Source organism: Ovis canadensis, chromosome 17 (assembly GCF_042477335.2).
Source record: "Ovis canadensis isolate MfBH-ARS-UI-01 breed Bighorn chromosome 17, ARS-UI_OviCan_v2, whole genome shotgun sequence".
Lineage (NCBI taxonomy): Eukaryota > Metazoa > Chordata > Mammalia > Artiodactyla > Bovidae > Ovis > Ovis canadensis.
The window spans coordinates 74217131-74236739 of record NC_091261.1 but is presented as its reverse complement, the minus strand read 5'-3'; the positions used below and the strand labels follow the sequence as shown (position 1 = coordinate 74236739).

General features: G+C 48.6%; 1 protein-coding gene across 1 annotated transcript in view; it reads left to right on the top strand.

Moving 5' to 3' along the window:
• Positions 1–19609, top strand: part of MYO1H (myosin IH) — a 40806-nt gene that overhangs the window by 19965 nt on the left and 1232 nt on the right. Inside the window, exons 15-30 of the mRNA XM_069557021.1 lie at positions 3429–3475; positions 3893–3973; positions 4722–4827; positions 6319–6436; positions 8637–8750; positions 11497–11573; positions 12047–12115; positions 13373–13457; positions 14121–14280; positions 15073–15156; positions 15933–16026; positions 16239–16294; positions 17100–17235; positions 17781–17851; positions 18217–18314; positions 19500–19599. Of these exons, the coding sequence (XP_069413122.1) occupies positions 3429–3475; positions 3893–3973; positions 4722–4827; positions 6319–6436; positions 8637–8750; positions 11497–11573; positions 12047–12115; positions 13373–13457; positions 14121–14280; positions 15073–15156; positions 15933–16026; positions 16239–16294; positions 17100–17235; positions 17781–17851; positions 18217–18314; positions 19500–19599 (1496 nt within the window). The remainder of the gene's footprint in view (positions 1–3428; positions 3476–3892; positions 3974–4721; positions 4828–6318; positions 6437–8636; positions 8751–11496; positions 11574–12046; positions 12116–13372; positions 13458–14120; positions 14281–15072; positions 15157–15932; positions 16027–16238; positions 16295–17099; positions 17236–17780; positions 17852–18216; positions 18315–19499; positions 19600–19609) is intronic.

Genomic DNA, 19609 nt, shown 5'->3' with positions numbered 1-19609 from the left:
CATGTTAGCAGGCACTCCCCGTTTTCCCCTAGCCCATCTTCCAGAGCCCTGGGCAACAAACCAGTCAACTTTCTGTCTGGACATTTGCCTGTTCTGGACATTTCCTAAGAATGGACTTACACAGCGTGTGGGCTTTCGTGTCTGGCTTCCTTCCCCTAGAATAATGTTCCCAGGGTCCATCCGTATCCTCGCTCCTAAGTGCCAGATGGCGTTCCACCGTGCGGCTACGCTGCCCTTTGTCGGTTCACTCCTCAGCGGGTGGGCGTTGGGTCTTTGCACTTGTTGGCTGTTGTGAATGATGCTGCTGTCAACATGACTGTGTTTGTGTGGCCGCATGTCACCCTTTCTCTCGGGTAAATACCTGGGTGTGGAGTTGCTGGGTCCCGTGATAACTCTGTTCTTAATTTCTTGAGTACCTGCCAGACTGGTTTTCCAAAGTGGCTGCACCATTTTGCTTTCCTACCAGCAGTGTGCGGGCCTCAGTTTCCCTATTTCCTCACCAACGCTTGGCATGGTCTGTCTTCTGATTCCAGCTATCCTAGCGGGTGTGAAGTGGTGGTTTGGGTGTGAAGTGGTGGTTTGGGTGTGCATTTTTCTAATGCTTAGTGACGCGGAGCATTTTTCCTTGTGCTTATTGGCCATTAGCATTTCTTCCTTGGAGAAATGTTTGTTGCGTCCTTTACGCATTTTTAAATCGTTTTAGTTATTAGTGTTGAGTCGTATGGTTCTTTATGTTCTAGCTACAAGTCCCTTATCAAATTGATGGTTTGCAGGTATTTTCTCCAGTCTGTGAGTTATCTTTTTTCACTGTCTTGATGGCATCCTTCAAAGCCCAGAAGTTCTTAACTTTGATAAAGGCCGCTTTGTTCTCTATGACTTAGGATAATGGTTTCACGGTTCATCCCTGCTGTTACTCTGTTTTAATTGCCAAATAAGATTTCACTGCATGGTTACACCACATGTTGCGTATCCCTTCATCAGTTATGTGCATGGGGGTCGTTTCCACTATTTTGCTTTCATGAATAACGCTGCTGTGAACATTTTTGCAACACATTTTTCATGCATTTTCTTTTGTCACCTCTGCTTTAGGTTCCAGATAATGTTTACTTCTACATAAATTTATTTCACTAAAAAGTTTTAAAAAATAAAATACCATGTATTAGGGGTTTTTTCCCCTTAAATATGTAGAGGTATAAAAAAGAAAAGTGAAAGTCACTCAGTCGTGTCTGACTGTGACCCCATGGACTATACAGTCCATGGAATGCTCCAGGCCAGAATACTGGAGTGGCTAGCCTTTCCCTTCTCCAGGGGATCTTCCCAACCCAGGGATCGAACCCAGGTCTCCTGCATTTCACGCAGATTCTTTACCAGCGGAGCCACAAGGGAGCCCAAGAAGGAAAAAAAATGTTAAATAGGACAAATCTCTTTAAGTAGATAACCTACTGATTTTTGTTTAAAAAGTAAAGTAATAGGAAGGTAGGGTTTGCTTGGTGGCTCAGTGGTAAAAAAAGAAAAAAAAACAAACAAAAAAAAACCAGCAACAACAACAATCCACCTGCCGATGCAGGAGATGAGGGTTCAGTCCCTGGGTCAGGAAAATCTCCTGAAGAAGGAAATGGCAACCCACTCCAGTGTTTTTGCCTGGGAGATCCCATGGACAGAGGCACCTTGGTGGGTGCCATGGGGTCAAAATGAGTTGGACATGACTTAGTGACTCACCAATACACATGTAAGGCTAGAAATTGCTCACAATACAGAAAGGTACAGAAGGGAAACTAAGAACCCCTTTTACTCCTAGTCTCTCCTTTAGGTAACCACAAGAATCAACTGGAAAATAAAAATATCTTATGCATATAATTACATACGTGGGGACGTGTATGCCCGCATATCTAAAGAGCACAAATACACGTCTAAACAATACAGATGGCTATTTTGTGTTATCTCCTTTGCATTTTTCATTCAATAGATATTGGCGACGATTTGGACTCCAGCTAACATCCATTGAGCACTTTCTATGGACCAGGTCCTGTCCCAAATGCTTTACCTCTGTTTCTTGTTTAAAACTCACAGAACTCAGTCAAGTGGGCAGCATTATTGGTCCCTTTTTAATCTATGAGGCACTGAGCTCAGAGATGTGAAGTAACTTGCCTGAGGTCACTCAGCTATTAAGTGGCAGAGCTGGAGGTCAGACCCAGGCCTTTTGCCTCCAGACCTGCATTCACTCTCCATAGTGGCGGATTCCTCCGCGTTTCTTCTGAAAAGCTACATGCACGCCCCATGGGGCTGTGTCCTGCCACCTGTCTGAAGGCCTGTGGTTGTTTCCAGCTTTGTCTCTTGTCCTCTGTGTTTGACATCTTTGTATATTTCAGTTAGCCAGCCTGTGCTCCTTGTATGCCTGCTGCTGCTGCTAAGTCACTTCCCGACTCTGTGCGACCCCATAGACGGCAGCCCACCAGGCTCCCCTGTCCCTGGGATTCTCCAGGCAAGAATACTGGAGTGGGTTGCCATTTCCCTCTCCAATGCATGAAAGTGAAAGTGAAGTCGCTTAGTCATGTCGGACTCCTAGAGACCCCATGGACTGCAGCCTACCAGGCTCCTCCATCCATGGGATGTTCCAGGCAAGAGTACGGGAGTGGGGTGCCATTGCCTTCTCCGCCTTATATGCCTAGGATTAGTTTTTCAGAAGTGGCTTTGCTAAGGTCATCAAAAGTTTATTTTGACTACCTCTGGGTAGATATCCAAAAGAACTGAAAACAGGAATGTGAACAGGTATCTGAACACCCATGTACACAGGAGCTTTATTCATAGTAGCCAAAAGGTGGAAGCACCCAAGTGTCCATCGATGGATGAATAGACACACGAAATGTGCTCTGTCCTTACAATGGGCCATATTTCAGGCTCAAAAAGGCAAGAATTCTGACACTTGCTACTATGTGGATGAACCTTGAAAACGTGGTGCTAAGTGAAATAAGCCAGACAGAAAAAGAAATATGAAAGAATTCCACTTACGTGAGGTGTGCAGTCCAATCCATAAAGACAAAAAGTAGAACAGTGGTTATCAAGGGTCTCAGGCAGCGAGGCATGGGGAATTAGTGCTTAACCCGTACAGAATTTCCACCAGGGGAAAAAGAAAAGAGTTTTAGAGATGGATGGTGGTGATGCTTGTGCAACAATGTAAATTCATGAAATGCTACTGAACGCACACTTACAAATAGTTTAAATAGTAAATTTTACATTGTGTATCTTAACAGTGCCCAGGACAGACACCCAAGAACAAGAATGACCCAGCCCCAAATGTCATTATTGCCCAGTCTGGGAAACTCTTAATTAAGAGATCAGTTTTAGGATTTCCCTTTGCAATCAGTATGGAATTATATTTTTAATCAAAGCCATTGATTCAGGAGGTTTTTTTTTTCAATGTTTTACAGGATTCTTGGAAAAGAACAATGATCTCCTCTACAGACATCTGAAAGAAGTAAGTCTGAAACTTAACTCTGTGTATGTTTGAAGGTTATGAGATATCACTCAGAATACTGATTTGGGAGGTTTGGCCTTCTGGATTTTTCTCTTTGATGTATTCTATTAGAATTCCAGTACTTCATGGCCAGAACAGACAATTCAAGACCACCTTTGTTTTCATTTTTTGGCCGCACAACACACGGCATGAGGGATCATAGTTCCCTGCCCAGGGTTCGAACCCTCGCCCTCTGCAGTGGAGGTGCTGAGTCTTAACCACTGGACCACTAGGGAAGTCCCTTTTCCGTCCTCTTTTCAAGTGCTCCCAAGGCAAACAGCTCTGGTCCGTCAGAGACACACCGATGTGAACTTTCCTGAAGAGCCCTTCGTGATTTCTGAAGCAGCAAGTGTGGCGGTCACTTCTCTTTGCCTACAGGTGCTGTGCAGGTCCAAAAACAGAATCCTGAAGGAATGCTTCCTGGTGGCCGAGTTAGAGAACCGGAGAAGGGCACCAACAGTGAGTGTGTGTGTGGTTGGGGGGGTGCCTGTGCAAAATTGGAAAGGCAGCAGAAACCACCCAATTTGCACCAAAGTGCAATCACTTCACTTAACTGTATTTTGTAAGCTGTCCACTCCTTTTTCTGGAAATATCCTTCTCTAACAAGTTTTACTAAATATATATTTTCCAAGGTTAGCAACCAGTGTGTTCACTGGCGGACATTCATTGAACACCTACTGTGTGCCAGGTGCTGTGCTGGGCACAGGGGAATCCGGGAACAACCAAACAGATAGGGGTCCTCCTCTCCTTGTGGGGTTTACAGTCTATAGGAAGATATTACCCATCAAAGAAAGAAACTACGATAACGAGCGTCCTCTCATAAAGGAAGCTTGGTAACAAGGAGACTGGCTCAGCGGTAATGCTGGCTCCTGCAGGGCGCTTGCCATTCAATGAGTGACAAAACCATCCTGGGACCATGTTTGTCCAGCCTGTGCTGCACCAGACGGAGGTCAGGCTTCTCATGCCAGGACACCCAAACCCTTCTCTTCATTGGCAAAACGGCTCGTGACAGGTAGTAAGTACTGGGTTGGCCAAGAAAGTTCATTCCAGTTTGGCGGTACCATGCCCGAGTGAACTTTTTGGCCAGCCCACTAGAACTGGTCTGTTAAGAGTTCGGGTCTGAAAGACCAGTCTCCGCCTTGAGCCAGCCTTTTCTGTATAAACGGGGAGCAATGCTGTGTGGTCAGCTCATTCTGTCTCCCTGCAGGTGGGGACTCAGTTTAAAAACAGTCTGGGCAGCCTTCTGGAAATTCTCATCTCCAAGGAACCTTCGTACATCCGTTGCATCAAGCCCAATGAGAGGAAAGAACCCAGTGAGTTGAGAATCGTTTGGAACCCTGAGCGGAGGGAAGGGAGGCCGGGAGGAAAACCAAGATGGTAGCAGGGTAAAGTCCTAAAAACCAGCACAGGTTTGCTGCTTGTCGTTAGTATTTAATAACAGAAGGTAAACGGGGCTTCCCTGGTGGCTCAGTGGTAAAGAACCTGCCTGCCGATGCAGGAGACACAGGTTTGGTCCCAGATCCGGGAAGATCCCACAGGCTGCAGAGCAGCTAAGCCCATGCAGCACATCCACTGAGCCTGCGCTCTGGAGCCGGGGGGCTCTGAGCCCTGGAGCCTGTCCTCCGCCACAGAAGCCACTGCAACGTGAAGCCCATGCAAGGCAACTAACTACAACCTGAGAAAAAGCCTGCACGGCAGTGAAGACCTTGCACAGCCAAAAATAACATTTTCAAAAAAGAATGCTTTTAGAAACCGTATCAAAGAAATAGAAGGTAAATGAATAGGAAGGAAGGTGACTTTTGTGGGCCCTGTGAGCATGGCTCAGAGCCTGGCCAGTTTTGGGGCCAACGAAGCTGAGCCTGGCAGACCTCAGTGGCGAGGGGAAGCCACCCTGCTTCTTTCCAGCCAGTGCAGTTTTCCAGATGGTCTGCTGCTGCTAAGTCGCTTCAGTAGTGTCCGACTCTGTGAGACCCCATAGACAGCAGCCCACCAGGCTCCCCCGTCCCTGGGATTCTCCAGGCAAGAACACTGGAGTGGGTTGCCATTTCCTTCTCCAATGCAGGAAAGTGAAAAGTGAAAGGGAAGTCACTCAGTCATGTCCGACTCTTTGCGACCCCATGGACTGCAGCCCACCAGGCTCCTCCGTCCATGGGATTTTCCAGGCAAGAGTCCTGGAGTGGGGTGCCATTGCCTGCTCCGTTTCCAGATGGTCTAGGCCTGGGGTATTTGCTGAACCTGCGCCATGCTCTCACCATCAGGTCATGCAGCCAGGCAGGAAGAGCAAATGAGGGAAGCAGTCTGGCTGTGAGGCAATAGGGAATGGAGGGGACTGTGGCGAACTGCAGCAGGCACACCCTGTCTACAGGGCACCTATCGCCACATGAGAGTCTAGGTCCAGAATGACCAGATCTTATGGCTTTTCTGAAGATTTTTTTTTTTTAAGTCTTCATTGGATTTGTTACAATATTTGTTTTCTGTATTGGTTCTTTTGGCCACAAGGCATGTGGGATCTTAAGACCCTGACCAGGGATGGAATCTGCACCCTCTGCCCTGGAAGGTGACATCCTAACCCCTGGACCACCAGGGAAGTCCCATCATGGTTTTTCAAGAGAAACCAGAAGTTCAGATTTTCCTGATAGCCCCACCCCCACCCCCCGTTAAAAGAAACACACTTAGAACCTAACAGGACATATCTGTGGCTAGACCTAGTCCAGAGAGCGTCAGCGTGTAGCCTCTGGTCTTGTCTTAGATAAAACACGCCCATGTGCTCCTTTATCATCACTCCTCCTTCTGTGTTTCCAAAGGCAAGTTCGACGACTTCCTTATCAGGCATCAGGTCAAGTACCTGGGGCTGATGGAGCACCTGCGGGTGAGACGGGCTGGCTTCGCCTACCGACGGAAGTACGAGCATTTCTTGCAAAGGTAAAGTTTGTTTTGTGGATCTTAAGCCGATGAAGTGAGCAGCGATGAATAAAAGGTCATCCCCCCAGGAAACTCATTTGGTTCTTACCTGCTGCAGCTGTGACAGTGATGGCATTCCAGAGAATAGGAAGCTGACTTGGTTTACCACCTTCCCTTCATTTCGCTAAACCACTAATGCATTGGGTTGGCCAAAAAGTTCATTTGGGTTTCCCAAAACCCGAATGAGCTTTTTGGCCAACCCAGTACTTCTTTTCTGAGAAGGCAATGGCACCCCACTCCAGTACTCTTGCCTGGTAAATCCCATGGATGGAGGAACCTGGTGGGCTGCAGTCCATGGGGTCGCTAGGAGTCGGACACGACTGAGCGACTTCACTTTCACTTTTCACTTTCATGCATTGGAGAAGGAAATGGCAACCCACTCCAGTGTTCTTGCCTGGAGAATCCCAGGGACGGGGAAGACTTGTGGGCTGCTGTCTCTGGGGTCGCACAGAGTCCGACACGACTGAAGCGACTCGGCAGCAACGCAGCAACAGTACTTCTTTGGCATCTAGGAAGTACAAGGGCCAATGCACAGACTTGCCACCAGAGGGCAGACGTGGGCCACACTCCCCTGGAGTCAACTTGGCTGGGGAAGTCTATTCCCAGGGCTGCTGGTTTATTGCGGGTCATTCTGGGAGCAATCCCCTTGGCCTCATGGGCTGTCAAGACACGCAAGTGTTAAAAAAAAAAAAATTAAGATGCAGGGGTAGTGGTAAGAAGGTGGGCATTGGAGCCACAGATTCTTGGGTGGGAATCCCCGATCTTCCTCTTCCCCCGTGACCTAATTGCTCACGTGCAACACGGGGATTAAGCTGCTCTCAAGGATTTGGTAAGGATTTAATGATATATCCACCACCACCGCCATGGCCCAAATTGCTTGTGCATTAGTTGGGCTGCTTGTTGTGTGTGCAAACAACACATTTTTACCCTTTCAAGAGAAGCATAATAAAATGGTTGTTTTTGTAGGTTAACATGGTTGAATATTGTTATTCCATATTTTAACTTAACATTCAATTTCTTTTGAACTTTTTTTTTGGGGGGGGGCATGCCTCACAGCAGGTGGGATCTTAGTTCCCTGATCAGGGATAGAATACGTGACCCCCTGCACTGGAAGTGCAGAGTCTTAGCCACTGGACCGCCAGGGAAGTCTCTGAAGTACAGCTTTTTCATAATTATAAAAAGCACAGGCATAGGTTACACTTTAATCCAATTCCTTGCATTATCCCACTTACGTCAAGATACTACACTCTGAAATTTCAGCATTTTGGGATGTTTATTTTCAGTCTTCGTTTAATATCAGATTTTTCTCTGCCAATGGTGATGCTCAGTTGCTCAGCCACGTCCAGCTCTTTGTAGCCCCAGGGACTGTAGCCCACCAGGCACCTGTCCACCGGATTCTGCTGGCAAGAACACTGGAGTGGGTTGCCACTTCCTACTCTAGGGGATCTTCCTGACCCAGGGATGGAACCTGGCTTTCTTGCATATCCTGCCCGGCAGGCGGATTCTTTATCACGAGTGCCACCTGGGAATCCCTTTCTCTACCGAGGATCTTGCTGAATTTTCTCCCAGAAGCCTTGTGTCTTGATAATATGTTTATATGCATTTATTAAGTAACAATCTCTTCCCCTACTGCTATTTTAATAATTTACCTACCTGCTAATATAAACCTCTGATGAGCAGTGTCCTCCTGTCCCAAACTGACATCCACCCTCAGAATGTGATTCTTATCAGAAATAGGGTCTTTGTGATGTTGTCAATATAAAGATTGAGATGAAATCACACTGAATTAGGGTGGACCCTAAGTCCAATGAGAGGGTTCTTACAACAGAGAGAGACTCACAGAGGGACTCAGGGGAGAAGGCCATCTGAGGACAGGGGCAGAGACTGGAGTGATGCTTCTAGGAGGCTTCGGTGTGAAGTCTCCTCTGAGCGGTTGGCATGCCCAGAAGAGCAAAGCAGATCTCTAGGGGAGCTCAGGGAAGGTGTGTGCATGCTGTTGCTTAGCTGTGTTCTACTGTTTGTAGCCCCAGGGACTGTAGCCCACCAGGCTCCTCTGTCCATGGGATTTCCCAGCCAAGAATAGTGGAGTGGGTTGCCATGTCCTCCTCCAGGGGATCTTCCCGACCCGGGAGCTTTCTAAATGTGCCTGTCCTCTCCCCAGGTATAAGTCCTTGTGCCCAGACACCTGGCCGCACTGGCACGGGCCTCCAGAAGAGGGCGTAGAGCGGCTGATCAAGTACATTGGCTACAAACCGGAGGAGTACAAGTTAGGGAGGTGAGTCCCGGAAATCGCAGTCACAGTGTTTTACGCATTGGTTCGTCTCCATCTTGAGCCTGGAGGTTCATCCTTCAGGAGTTTACGTAAATTTATTAGCAGATACTTTCGTCCACTCAATTTAAATGCAGTTTTGTAAAGAAAATGCTCTCCTTCACTCTCAACACTTCACTCACTCAGAACCTTCCAACACACACACCAGCTAGCTGGGTGTCCTGCAATGAAACTCACATCTGTCAGCTCCCTGGGGGGTGTCATGTCCCGCAGGTGGGGGAGCTCAGTCCTCCAAGGCCATTCTCCCCTCAGAAGCCAATCACAAGAGCTGTTTGTCACCTGAGTTTCTGAAAGTTCTCATGACCCCTGTCTTGGGTTTGATTCATTATTCTAGAGCAGTTCAAAGAATCAAGAAAAATAGAGGGTTGGTCAAAAAGTTCATTAGGATTCTTCCGTAACTTCTTATGGAAAAGCCTGAATGTTTCACCAACCCAATATTTTACTTACTGGATTACCAGTTTATTACAAAAGGATATAACTCAGGAACAAGGGTAGCAGAGATGAACAGGGCAAGGTATGTGGGAGAGGGGAGGAAGCTCTTCGAGGTGTACCCAGAAGATCTCCAAATTGCATTCTTTGGGGGGTTTTATGGAGGCTTCATTACACAGACATGATTGATAAACTCATTAGCCAAGGGTCATTCATTCATTCCACCTCCAGCCCCTCTCCCCTCCAAAGCAGTGGGGCTGTAACTTCCAACTCTCTAATTTTTCTAAGACTGGTTTCCCTGGCGACCAGTTCCCATCCTTAGGTTATTGAGGGGCTTTCCAAATATCACTTGTTAGGTGATGGTGTAGTTGAAAGGGGTTTGTTATGAATAATAAATGATACCCAGGGAAAAGAAGGTCAGGGGATAAAATAGGAGTGCGGATTGGCAATATAAAACTATATATAAAATCAATAAACAGCAAGGTCAGCACAGGGAACTACATTCACCTTCATGCAATAAACCATAATGGAAATAAATTTTTAAAAAGACACCCGTTGCACCTGTATCGCTTGGAAGCTATTTCAGGAGCAAAAACCAAGAGTGTTAACAAAAGAGGCCCCTGTTGCTCTAATCACTTGGGAAATCACACAGGTTTGGGGAGCTGAGACACTGCAATGGGACAAAGACCAGACAGATCTCTTTTATAATAAAACCCAGTATCACAAACTCTAAATGGCAAGAAAGAAAGGCTACATCACTGCCTACTGGAGATTAAGTGTAAAGGAGCCCTGAGTTCTTAACCTGCGTCGGGAGCTGGGATGAACTGTGTGTCAACGGGCGGACGGGAGCCACGTGAGCCCCCTCACCCCTATGTGCCTGGATCCCTTCCTTTCTCAAATGTGTGCCCGACTTCTCGGGGGGTGCTAGGACTTCTGTGATGTGAACGCTCCTCCAGCTTCCCAGAAGGTGGTGTTCTGGAACCCGGGGTCCCATTACTGCAGAGCTGTCATTGTTGGCGAGCAGGAGGAGTCTCATTCATGTTGAAGGCTTGAGGCAGAGCTCAGTGGGGCCAACCAGGATGATTTTCGTCTGCTCTGTTGGTCATTTTGGTCAGCGTTAATTTGATTGCATAGGACAGGGCCCGGGCATGAAGAGGCTCCATTCTCAGGCTGCAGAGATGGCAGCCTTAGGGATCTCTGCCTTTGAATCTGCCAATGGGCTTTGCCTGCCAATTTGTATATAGCCCTCTATGACCACCCTGGCCCCATCCCATCCTTTATTCTTGTATTCTGGGCCCTACTCCCAGAGGCAGTGGCTTTTCCAAACCGGATTTCTGAGGGGAATTGGGCGTAGCACTTCTGAAGGGAGGTGGGTCATGGGGGTCAGAGGTTGTATCTGCCCCCATCCATAACCTCGGATGAGAAAGTGGGTTCCTGTGACACCACGCGGTGCTGCCTCCCAGTGGCTGCCTTGGGAAGTTTCCCTTGAAGTGTTGGGGCTGGGGGAGAGGGGTGGGCTGACAATATGAGATCAGTGAGTGGCTCACTGGTAAAGAATCCACCGCCAAGCCGGAGACGTGGGTTCGATCCCTGGGTCGGGAAGATCCCCTGGAGAAGAAAATGACAACCCACTCCAGTGTTCTTGCCTGGAGAATCCCATGGACAGAGGACCCTGGTGGGCTACAGTCCACAGGGTCGCAATAAAGAGTCGGACACAGCTTGGCATCAAAACATACACACATTTGTAGTTAATCTTTGCCATTTGGTGGGATCTCCTCTTAAACTTGGACCCATACTCTGTGTCGTCACCTTTTAAAGCTCAGGGAAGTAACTTGGGGTTTGAATGATGAATTAGTTTCCTAGGGTTGCATTACAAATTAACTGTAGGATGGCTGGCTTAAAACAATGGAAATTTATTGTCTCACAGTTCTGGAGGACAGAAGGCCAAAACCCAGCTGTTAGCAGGGTATGTTCCCTCCGCAGTCTCGCTGGGGGGCTCCTCTCATGCCGCTTCCAGCTGCCTTTTCCCCATGTTCCTCTGTGTGTCTTTCTCTAAGAACACTCTCATTGGATTTAGGGTCCACCCTAATTCAGTGTGTTTTTTTTTTCTCAATCTTTATGATGACATCTCCAAAGACCCTATTTCTGATAACAATCACATTCTGAGGATCTAAGTGGATGTGAATTTGGAAGAGGGGATACTATTCAACCCACTGCAGGCGGTGATGACCAGTGAATAATGAATTTTTTTTTTCATTTCTAGAACCAAAATATTCATTCGCTTCCCCAGAACTCTGTTTGCTACTGAAGATGCCTTTGAATTTAGTAAACATCAATTAGGTATGGTTTTTCCCTCAGCCTTGACTTTTGAGAATTTATCTATCGTGTTCGGCTGTGCTGGGGCTTCATTGCTGCACGTGGGCTCTCTAGTTGTGGCGAGCGGGGGCTACTCCTCATTGCGGTGCTTGGACTTCTCACTGTGGGGACTTTTGTTGTGGCGGGCATGGGCTCCGGGGTGTGTGGGCTTCACTAGTTGCACAGGAGTTTAGTTGCCCCGTGGCGCGTGGAATCTTCCCTGAGTAGGAATTGAACCTGCGTCCCCTGAATTGGCGGGTGGATTCTTAACCACTGGACCCCCAGGGAAGTCCCTGCCCTGATTTTAATAGGGTCCTTCCTGTCACACCCCACGGCTTCTTCGGTCACCTCTACCCTGCATGCCCCCAGGGCCACTGCTGATACCCCCTTCTGAAGGTCACAACTGCTAAGATGCACAATTGAAAGCCACTTCACCAAAAGCTTTGTTTTGTTTTAAGTTGCGAGAATCCAAGCCACGTACAAATGCTGCCTAGAAAGGAGAGCATACATGAGAAAAAGACAAGCAGGTAAGAGCTGGACAGGACCTCTCCAGTTTGCCAGGCCCACCGTTTCCCTGTCATCCACAGACCTTCCAATGAACACCCAGGACTGATTTCCTTTAGGACTGACTGGTTTGATCTCCTTGCAGTCTAAGGGACTCTCAAGAGTCTTCTCTAGCACCGCAGTTCAAAAGCATCAATTCTTCGGTGCTCGGTCCTTCTTATGGTCTGACTCTCATATCCGTACATGACTACTAGAAAAACCGTATCTCTGACTATATGGACCTTTGTTGGCAAAGTAACATCTCTGCTTTTTAATATGCTGTCTAGGTTGAGCAGAGATTATAACACTGCAGTCTCTACTTGTTTTGTGGACGTGTTTTATTTGATCCACAACATATATGTGTGTTTAAAGGACAATTTTTTTAAGGTTATTAACACCATGACTGTTCTTGGAGCCCCTCTGCTCTGTCCCTCCCAAATCACTTCTCAGCATCACCCCCTCCCTCCACACACACCACTCTTCTGAACTTCGCATTATTAGTTCCGTGTTTTTCTTTACAGTTTTATCATCTCTGGATGCATCATGAAATAATACACTTGTGGGACTGTTTTGAACTCCATAAAATTATACCACTTTTTTGTGTGTGTGACATTTTTGTTGCAATAAAACTTTATTTACAAACGGGGCAGTTGGTCCCGGGGGCCACAGTGTGCTGACCCCTGGTGCTCTATGAGCGCACCACAATTTAGCTGTTCTGTTGACAGACGTTTGGGCTGTTTCTGGTTGTTTGTTTTTGTAACAGTGTTGCCATGAGGAACACAAGAAAAGCACTTTGAGTTTCATAATTAACGGGAAAAAAAATCTGAAAAGCTTTTAAAAATTGGGACATGAGCCAAAAGTCTAATTTTTATATGTCCCGATTTTTAGCGTAGATGGCTAAAACTCTACACAAGATAGAGGCAGGGCAAATGCAGGGGTGGGACCAACCTGTGTCACCGAGGGCCACTCTGCTCCCTCAAAAAGGCCTGGGGACCCCGGCCCCCAGCACGGTTTCAGGCTTTGCCTTTATACCCCCCAGTTCCCTCTGCTCCTCTGTCCTCCTGGTTCAGGGGTCCCTCTGGGTAGAGACTGAAGACTCTCATCCCACTTTCCATCTCGGGGACTGGCAGAGTGCTGCAGCGGCGTCCAGGAGTTTGTGGAGGGGGTGCATCATTCTTGAAGAGGCTTTTGTATTTAAGGGATTGCGCTCACCTTCTAATGCCAGCGGTGACCTCTTTCAGCCATCACGCTCGAAGCCCACTGGCGTGGGGCCCTGGCTCGGACGGAGGCCAAGAGGAGGAAGTGGGCGGTGCAGACTGTAAGGAAGTAAGTTCTCCATCGACTTTGGTAAGGCGGGGAGGTTTCTGAGTGCTGCCGCCATACTGCAGAGGGTGGTCGTGGACTTGGCTGAGATTTTGGCTTTGGGCAGAGAACCCGTCTTTCCTGCAGGACGTCAGCCCTGAGGACTTCCATTCCATCTCCTTCCTTTGAGTACCCTCACTGGACGGTGATCATAGCTCACAACATTCGACGTTTCTCTTAGCCTAGTTCTCAAGTCACAGAGTTAAATGCTTCTGAGGCCAGGCTGGTGCAGCAGGTCTCATGAGCTGGGATGAAGAAGAACCATAGGGTGGGTACCGAGGCCAAAAGAAACCCTCAGTCCACCTCAGAGGGGCAGTCATCACCCCGCTTCAGCCCATGGCTCTCGGGCCAGTCTGGCCAGGCCTTTGGCTTTCTTTCAAGGAAAGCTGGAAATCTGGCTTTCATGCAATACCTCCCAGATTCAGGTTACTCAAAATAAAACCAAAGCATGGCATGGGTGAAATAGAACATGTCTTTGGGGGCAGGTTTGACCCGTGGCCCTACGTGGTGAGCAAATTTAATCTCCCATCGTTTTGGCTGACACTGACTCAAACCAGTGCAGGAGAGAACTCAGCGAAGAAACAGGAAGCGAGGAAATAGCAACTAACAACACTCTCTCCCGCACAGGTTCATAAAGGGGTTCATCAATCGCAACAGGCCCCTCTGTCCTGACAACGAGGATTTCATCGTGTTCGTGCGCAAGAATTACATCTTGAACCTTCGGCATCACGTCCCGAAGAACGTCTTGGACAAGAGCTGGCTGAGGCCTCCTGGCATCTTGGGAACTGTAAGGACCCTTCCAGAACACATGTGGCAGATGGCATGGGTGGAGCTTAGCGAAAGTCGCTCAGTCGTGTCCGACTCTTTGCGACCCCGTGGGCTGTACAGTCCAAGAAATTCTCTAGGCCAGAACACTGCAGCAGGTAGCCATGCCCTTCTCCAGGGGATCTTCCCGACCTAGGGATCGAACTCAGGTCTCCCGCACTGCATGCGGCTTCTTTACCAGCTGAGCCACCATGGAAGACTGTTGCTCTGTGCTGCCTCCCCAGATAAAGCATTTCCCCGTGAGGGCGATGCCTGAGCAACTGAACTCAGAATCTGTCATATTCTCTCTCAAAGCATGACACCAGAGGAGGTCTGTTTACACACGGCACTTCTGAATGGCTTCTGTCCTTATTGCAACCTTTCACATGGGTTCAGGGATGGTCGCTTAGAATAGTGTTTTTCAGAAGATGCTGCGGGGAACCTGTGTGTCTGGAGCACAGAGTGGGGGCGATTGTAAGATTCCTGGGCCCCCTCCCACCAGGGCCCCTGAGTCGGCGTCTCTTGGAACCTCCTAGCCAGCAATCCAGGGGACTCAAAACTCATTCAGGGTTAAAAACCACCAGTTTAGCCCTAAGACAGTTTATCGGAAAGAGTGGGAGATGAGCAGCTCTCTTTGATCAGAAAATATTAACGTGCTGCTTGTACATCACAGTGAGTTCGGCCCTGCTTTCAAAGCTTCTGTTTTGGTGGCTGAAGCCTGAAAGTGGGGGCGGGTGAGGGAGGCAGGTGGAAAACAGGTGTGTTCCCCACACAGGCATCCGATCTGCTCAGGAAGATGTGCACCAGGAACCTGGTCCGGAAGTACTGCCGTGGGATCACCGCCGAGAGGAGAGCCCTGGTAGGCACGCAGCATGCGGGCAGGTGGCAGGACCGGAGAGGGGTGGGTGGAGCCCCGCGAGGGCCCGCGGTCCTCATCCACCGTCTCACCTGTAACGAGGGTCACACAAGGCCCATGCCTCATACATCCCTTGAGGATAAGACGCACATGGACCACTTAGCACAGAGCCCTCCTGAGGTGGCAAGTGTCATAAGCACCATCACTGTCTGGCTAGCACTGTTACCATGGAAACACCATCCAGACGGCCCCCTCTCTGGAGGTGTGGTTTTATTTCATCTGCCAGTCAGCAGATTTTTTTTTTCCTATGAAGAGCTAGAGGGCAGTATTCCAGGCTTTGTGGGCCACACCATTTCTGTTGAAATTACTGTTCCACGGCAGCACACAAGCTGCCAGAGACAACCTGTAAATAAAGGGCACAGCCCTGCTCCAAAATATACACCACTCACAGCGCTTTACTGGATTTGGCTCGCGGGCTGTAGTTTGTCACCTCTGACCTAGAAGAAAGTGCTCTCTCAAACAGTGAACATTCTACTTCCAAGAAGTCAGTGCAAGTAGGGACAAGCCCAAGCGTCAACGTCAGTCTCTCAGCAGTAGAACGTTTGGAGCTTTGGTCCAAGCCAGATGTGTTTGACTTCTGCGTGCTCTGACTCCTCGGCAGAGGTGTGGCAAGGCTCCCCAAGGAGCCTGACTTGTTCAGGAAAGTCAGCGCTAACATGGACCTCTTTGGGTCCCCCAAGAGCCTCACGGCTACCGTTCTGTACTTTTAACTGTACCAGATGCAGGAAAAGGTGGTCACGAGTGAAATATTCAGGGGAAAGAAAGAAGGCTATGCAGAAAGCCTAAATCAACCCTTTGCCAACAGCCGAATAGGTAAGTCCCTTTTTCAATCTACATGCTCGTTTGCCCTATTAAAAAAAAAAAAAAAGAGTCAAAGGAAGATGTTTGACGCCTAGCATTTCCTGACAGCTATCTCCCAGCTTGAGGTCTAGGTCACAGGGAGACGTAAAACCAGCCAATGCCTCTGGCTTCTGCCCAGGGCTGGTACCCAGTGATGACTCACTGTGTTCTGGTTGCCTCCTTAGATGAAGGAGACATTAATCCCAAAGTGCTTCAACTCCTCAGCAGCGAGAAAGTCCAGGTAAGGAGCTGTGTGTCCTCGCCTGAGACAGGACTTCCCCTCAAAGTCTGAGAATAGGGTGTGTTTCCTACACAAAGCGGGGCTGGAAGCACTATCTGAAAGCAGGGGTGCATTGTGGGGCCCCAGCTCTCAGCTGTGCTGCTCCAGATGCTGAGACAAGGGGGGCCCGTAATCTTTGGTGCCCGTTGCTGTCCTTACGGCCCTTATCTGTCACCCCACTGTGTCTGATGTCCTGTGAAGTTGAGTGGAATGCGGCTATGCACGTAATCATTAAACATCCCGTTAGAAGCGGCGTGGCGGGGGTGCCGGGCACCCACGAGGGCTTCGTAACTGAGCTGTGCGACCCCTGGGCAGGTGACTTATGGTCTCAGTGCCTTTGTGTTTCTGTGAACGGGGAGGACGGAGGGTTGGGGGTGTGAGGGGCGCAGGCACGCAGCAGCCAGTGACCGTGGCGGCTCAAGGGCTGCTGGGTCACTTGGTCTCCTGGGCACCAGACACCGGTGACCAGGTTAGATTGCTCTCCAGCGCCCGCAGAGTGTCTTCATCTCTGCTGAGTTTTCAGAGCAGCCTGGTGAGGCCGATGCCGGGGCCTTGAATTCCTCAGGTCACACCATAGGCAGAGCCAGGAATCACGTCTATCTCACAGAGAGCCAGGGTTCAGGGAAAACCCATCTGTGCACCATCTGAGCCCCTCAGTTGAGTGCCTGAAGCCACGATGCTGGAGTCCGAGGAACTGGGGACTCGGTGGGCTGCCCCCTCCCCTGTGATTTGAGCATCCCTCGCAGTGACGGTCACCTCCTTGCAGTACGGCGTCCCAGTCACTAAATACGACAGGAAAGGCTTTAAGACGCGGCAGCGGCAGCTCATCCTCACTCAGAAAGCAGCCTACGTGGTGGAACTTGCCAAAATCAAGCAGAAAATAGAGTACCCCACCCTCAGAGGTAAGAAGCAGGCGATCTTAAGCTGACTCACTGGGTGGACTCAGCTCCCAGGAGCACCAGCAAGGAAGCAGCTCCTTCGCTGAAAGACCAAGTGAGGGGCTTCCCTGGTGGCAGTGGCTAAGACTCTGCACTCCCAATGCAGGGGGCCCAGAGGGCCCAGGTTCCCTGTTCAGGGGGTCCTGGACAGGGAACCAGATTCCCACATGTCACAACTAAGACCCAGCACCATCAGATAAATAAATATTTTAAAAATGACCTAATGAAGGGTGCCCACAAAACCCAGGGCAGCCAGGCCTGGCCTGTGCCTGATTCTGGCATAAAGGCCCATGGCATCTCACTCCAGCATCCAGGTAGGATGCCAGTCACCTGTGACAGCTTCTTATTCCAAGCACAGACGCTGACTGCTGGAGTATTTGCCTGCCACCCCATAAAGCCCAGCTAGGAGGGAAAAAGCGTGGGGTTGGGAACCCCCAAGCGGGCCTCTTTTCCCTGTCTTTGCATCAACTTGTCCAGTTCCTGGCCCCTGACTTTGCATCTGCCCTAAGGTGTCTCCACCAGCAGCCTCAGTGATGGGATCTTAGTCATTCACGTTTCGCAAGCAGACATCAAGCAAAAGGTAACTGCTGGCCGTGGGGCTGTTAACAGGGAGAAACACTGCCGATATCTTTAGCTGCCCCCAGTGAAACCTCAGTGGTATTTTTCCTTGAAGCCACTGTGACTGAAGGGCTTCCCAGGTGGTACTAGTGGTAAAGAACCTGCCCACCAATGCAGGAGACTTAAGAGAGATGCAGGTTCGGTCCCTGGGTTGGGAAGAGCCCCTGGAGGAGGAAATGGCAAGCCACTCCAGGATTCTTGCCTGGTGAATCCCCATGGACAGAAGAGCCTGGCGGGCTCCAGTCCATAGAATCACAAAGAGTCGGACACAACTGGTAACCGAGCACGCGCCGCTGAAATGGCTGTGCCCTCTCCTCTCTGCCGCAGGGGGATGTCATCTTACAGTGCGAACACGTATTTGAAGCAGTTACTAAGCTTGCCATGCTGGTTAAGAAGGAGAGCCTCGTAAATGTTGTTCAGGGAAGGTAGGTGGTTGCATCTCGACTCAGTAAGTCCCTCAGTGTTAAATGTCTATTATCTCATTATGGACTGGGGGAATTTTACCGAAACTAACACTGGTGGCCAGTGATTTTCATTTTGGCCGGCCAAAAATATAATTGTTAATTCACTAACTATTGAATATAACACTATTATATTCAACAGTGACACCTGACACGCCTGTAAAGCCTTCTCCAGCACTGCTCCATTTTCACTTTCCATATCAGAACCAGTCACTCAGGTTTTTTGTCTTTTTGTTGGTCTAACACGCACACCATCTGAATCAGAACTCTATTCTAAAGAGCTATCATCTTCTGAGACACTAGTATCTATGTTGCTCGGGCAATCAGAGAAAAGTATCTGCATAAGATTCACCAAAACATCCTTTTCCATTCAGAATTTCACGATGTGTCATTTTTGAAAACTTTACGGTAACAGACTTGGCATTTATGATACACACAAGGTTGGAACAAAAATCTGATGGGGCAAAATGTGAATGATAATGACAACCGTAAGTGGTGTAATGAACCTTTGATCAATTTTAAGCTCTAACAACTAGGTACGGTGATGTTAATTGCATCACTTTCTAAAAATGTATTGATACAACTCCAGTCAATAACATTTGGCTAACAAAAGACATGTATTAACAGATCAAGGAAGAGGCAAACGTTAATTGTTTCACCCATGCCTGCCCCTCCCCGAAAAGCAAGCACTGCCTGCCTGCAACAACTTTCTTCCCTCCTTGGCACCCAGGACAAGGGCTCCAAAGAAATGAAGTCAGTGATCACTCATTTTCCTAAGGGAACCAACAGGGGTCTTACTATCTAGTTTTCTGAAGAGGTGCATATGGTCTTAAGGGAAGTTGCCACCCCGTGACAGGGAGACCCCTGGGTCAGAGCAGGTGACAGCCACACCCCTGCTGTTGATGCCTATGGAAGTGCTGTGCTAAATTGATTTGAGAGTAACTCTAAGAATGCATAGCCGTTTTCCTAGCTGCAGAATTGGTTTTCTTCTGATTACTCAAATATACAATTAAAGTCTGTAATGAAACAGGAATTTGATCTTGAAACTAGTAAGCGTCACAAGTGAATTTCTTTTGCAGAACCAAAGCTGGGGGAGAAAAATAATGGAGCATGTCGGTAATTTATCACTTTGTGTATTAATATTTTAAGTTTACAGTTTTGTATTAGTCCTGGAAAAGAAGGCACAATAGTTTTTGACACCGGACCAGAGGAACAAATTTATAAAGATAAAAACGGACAGTTAACAGTGGTGAGTGGCT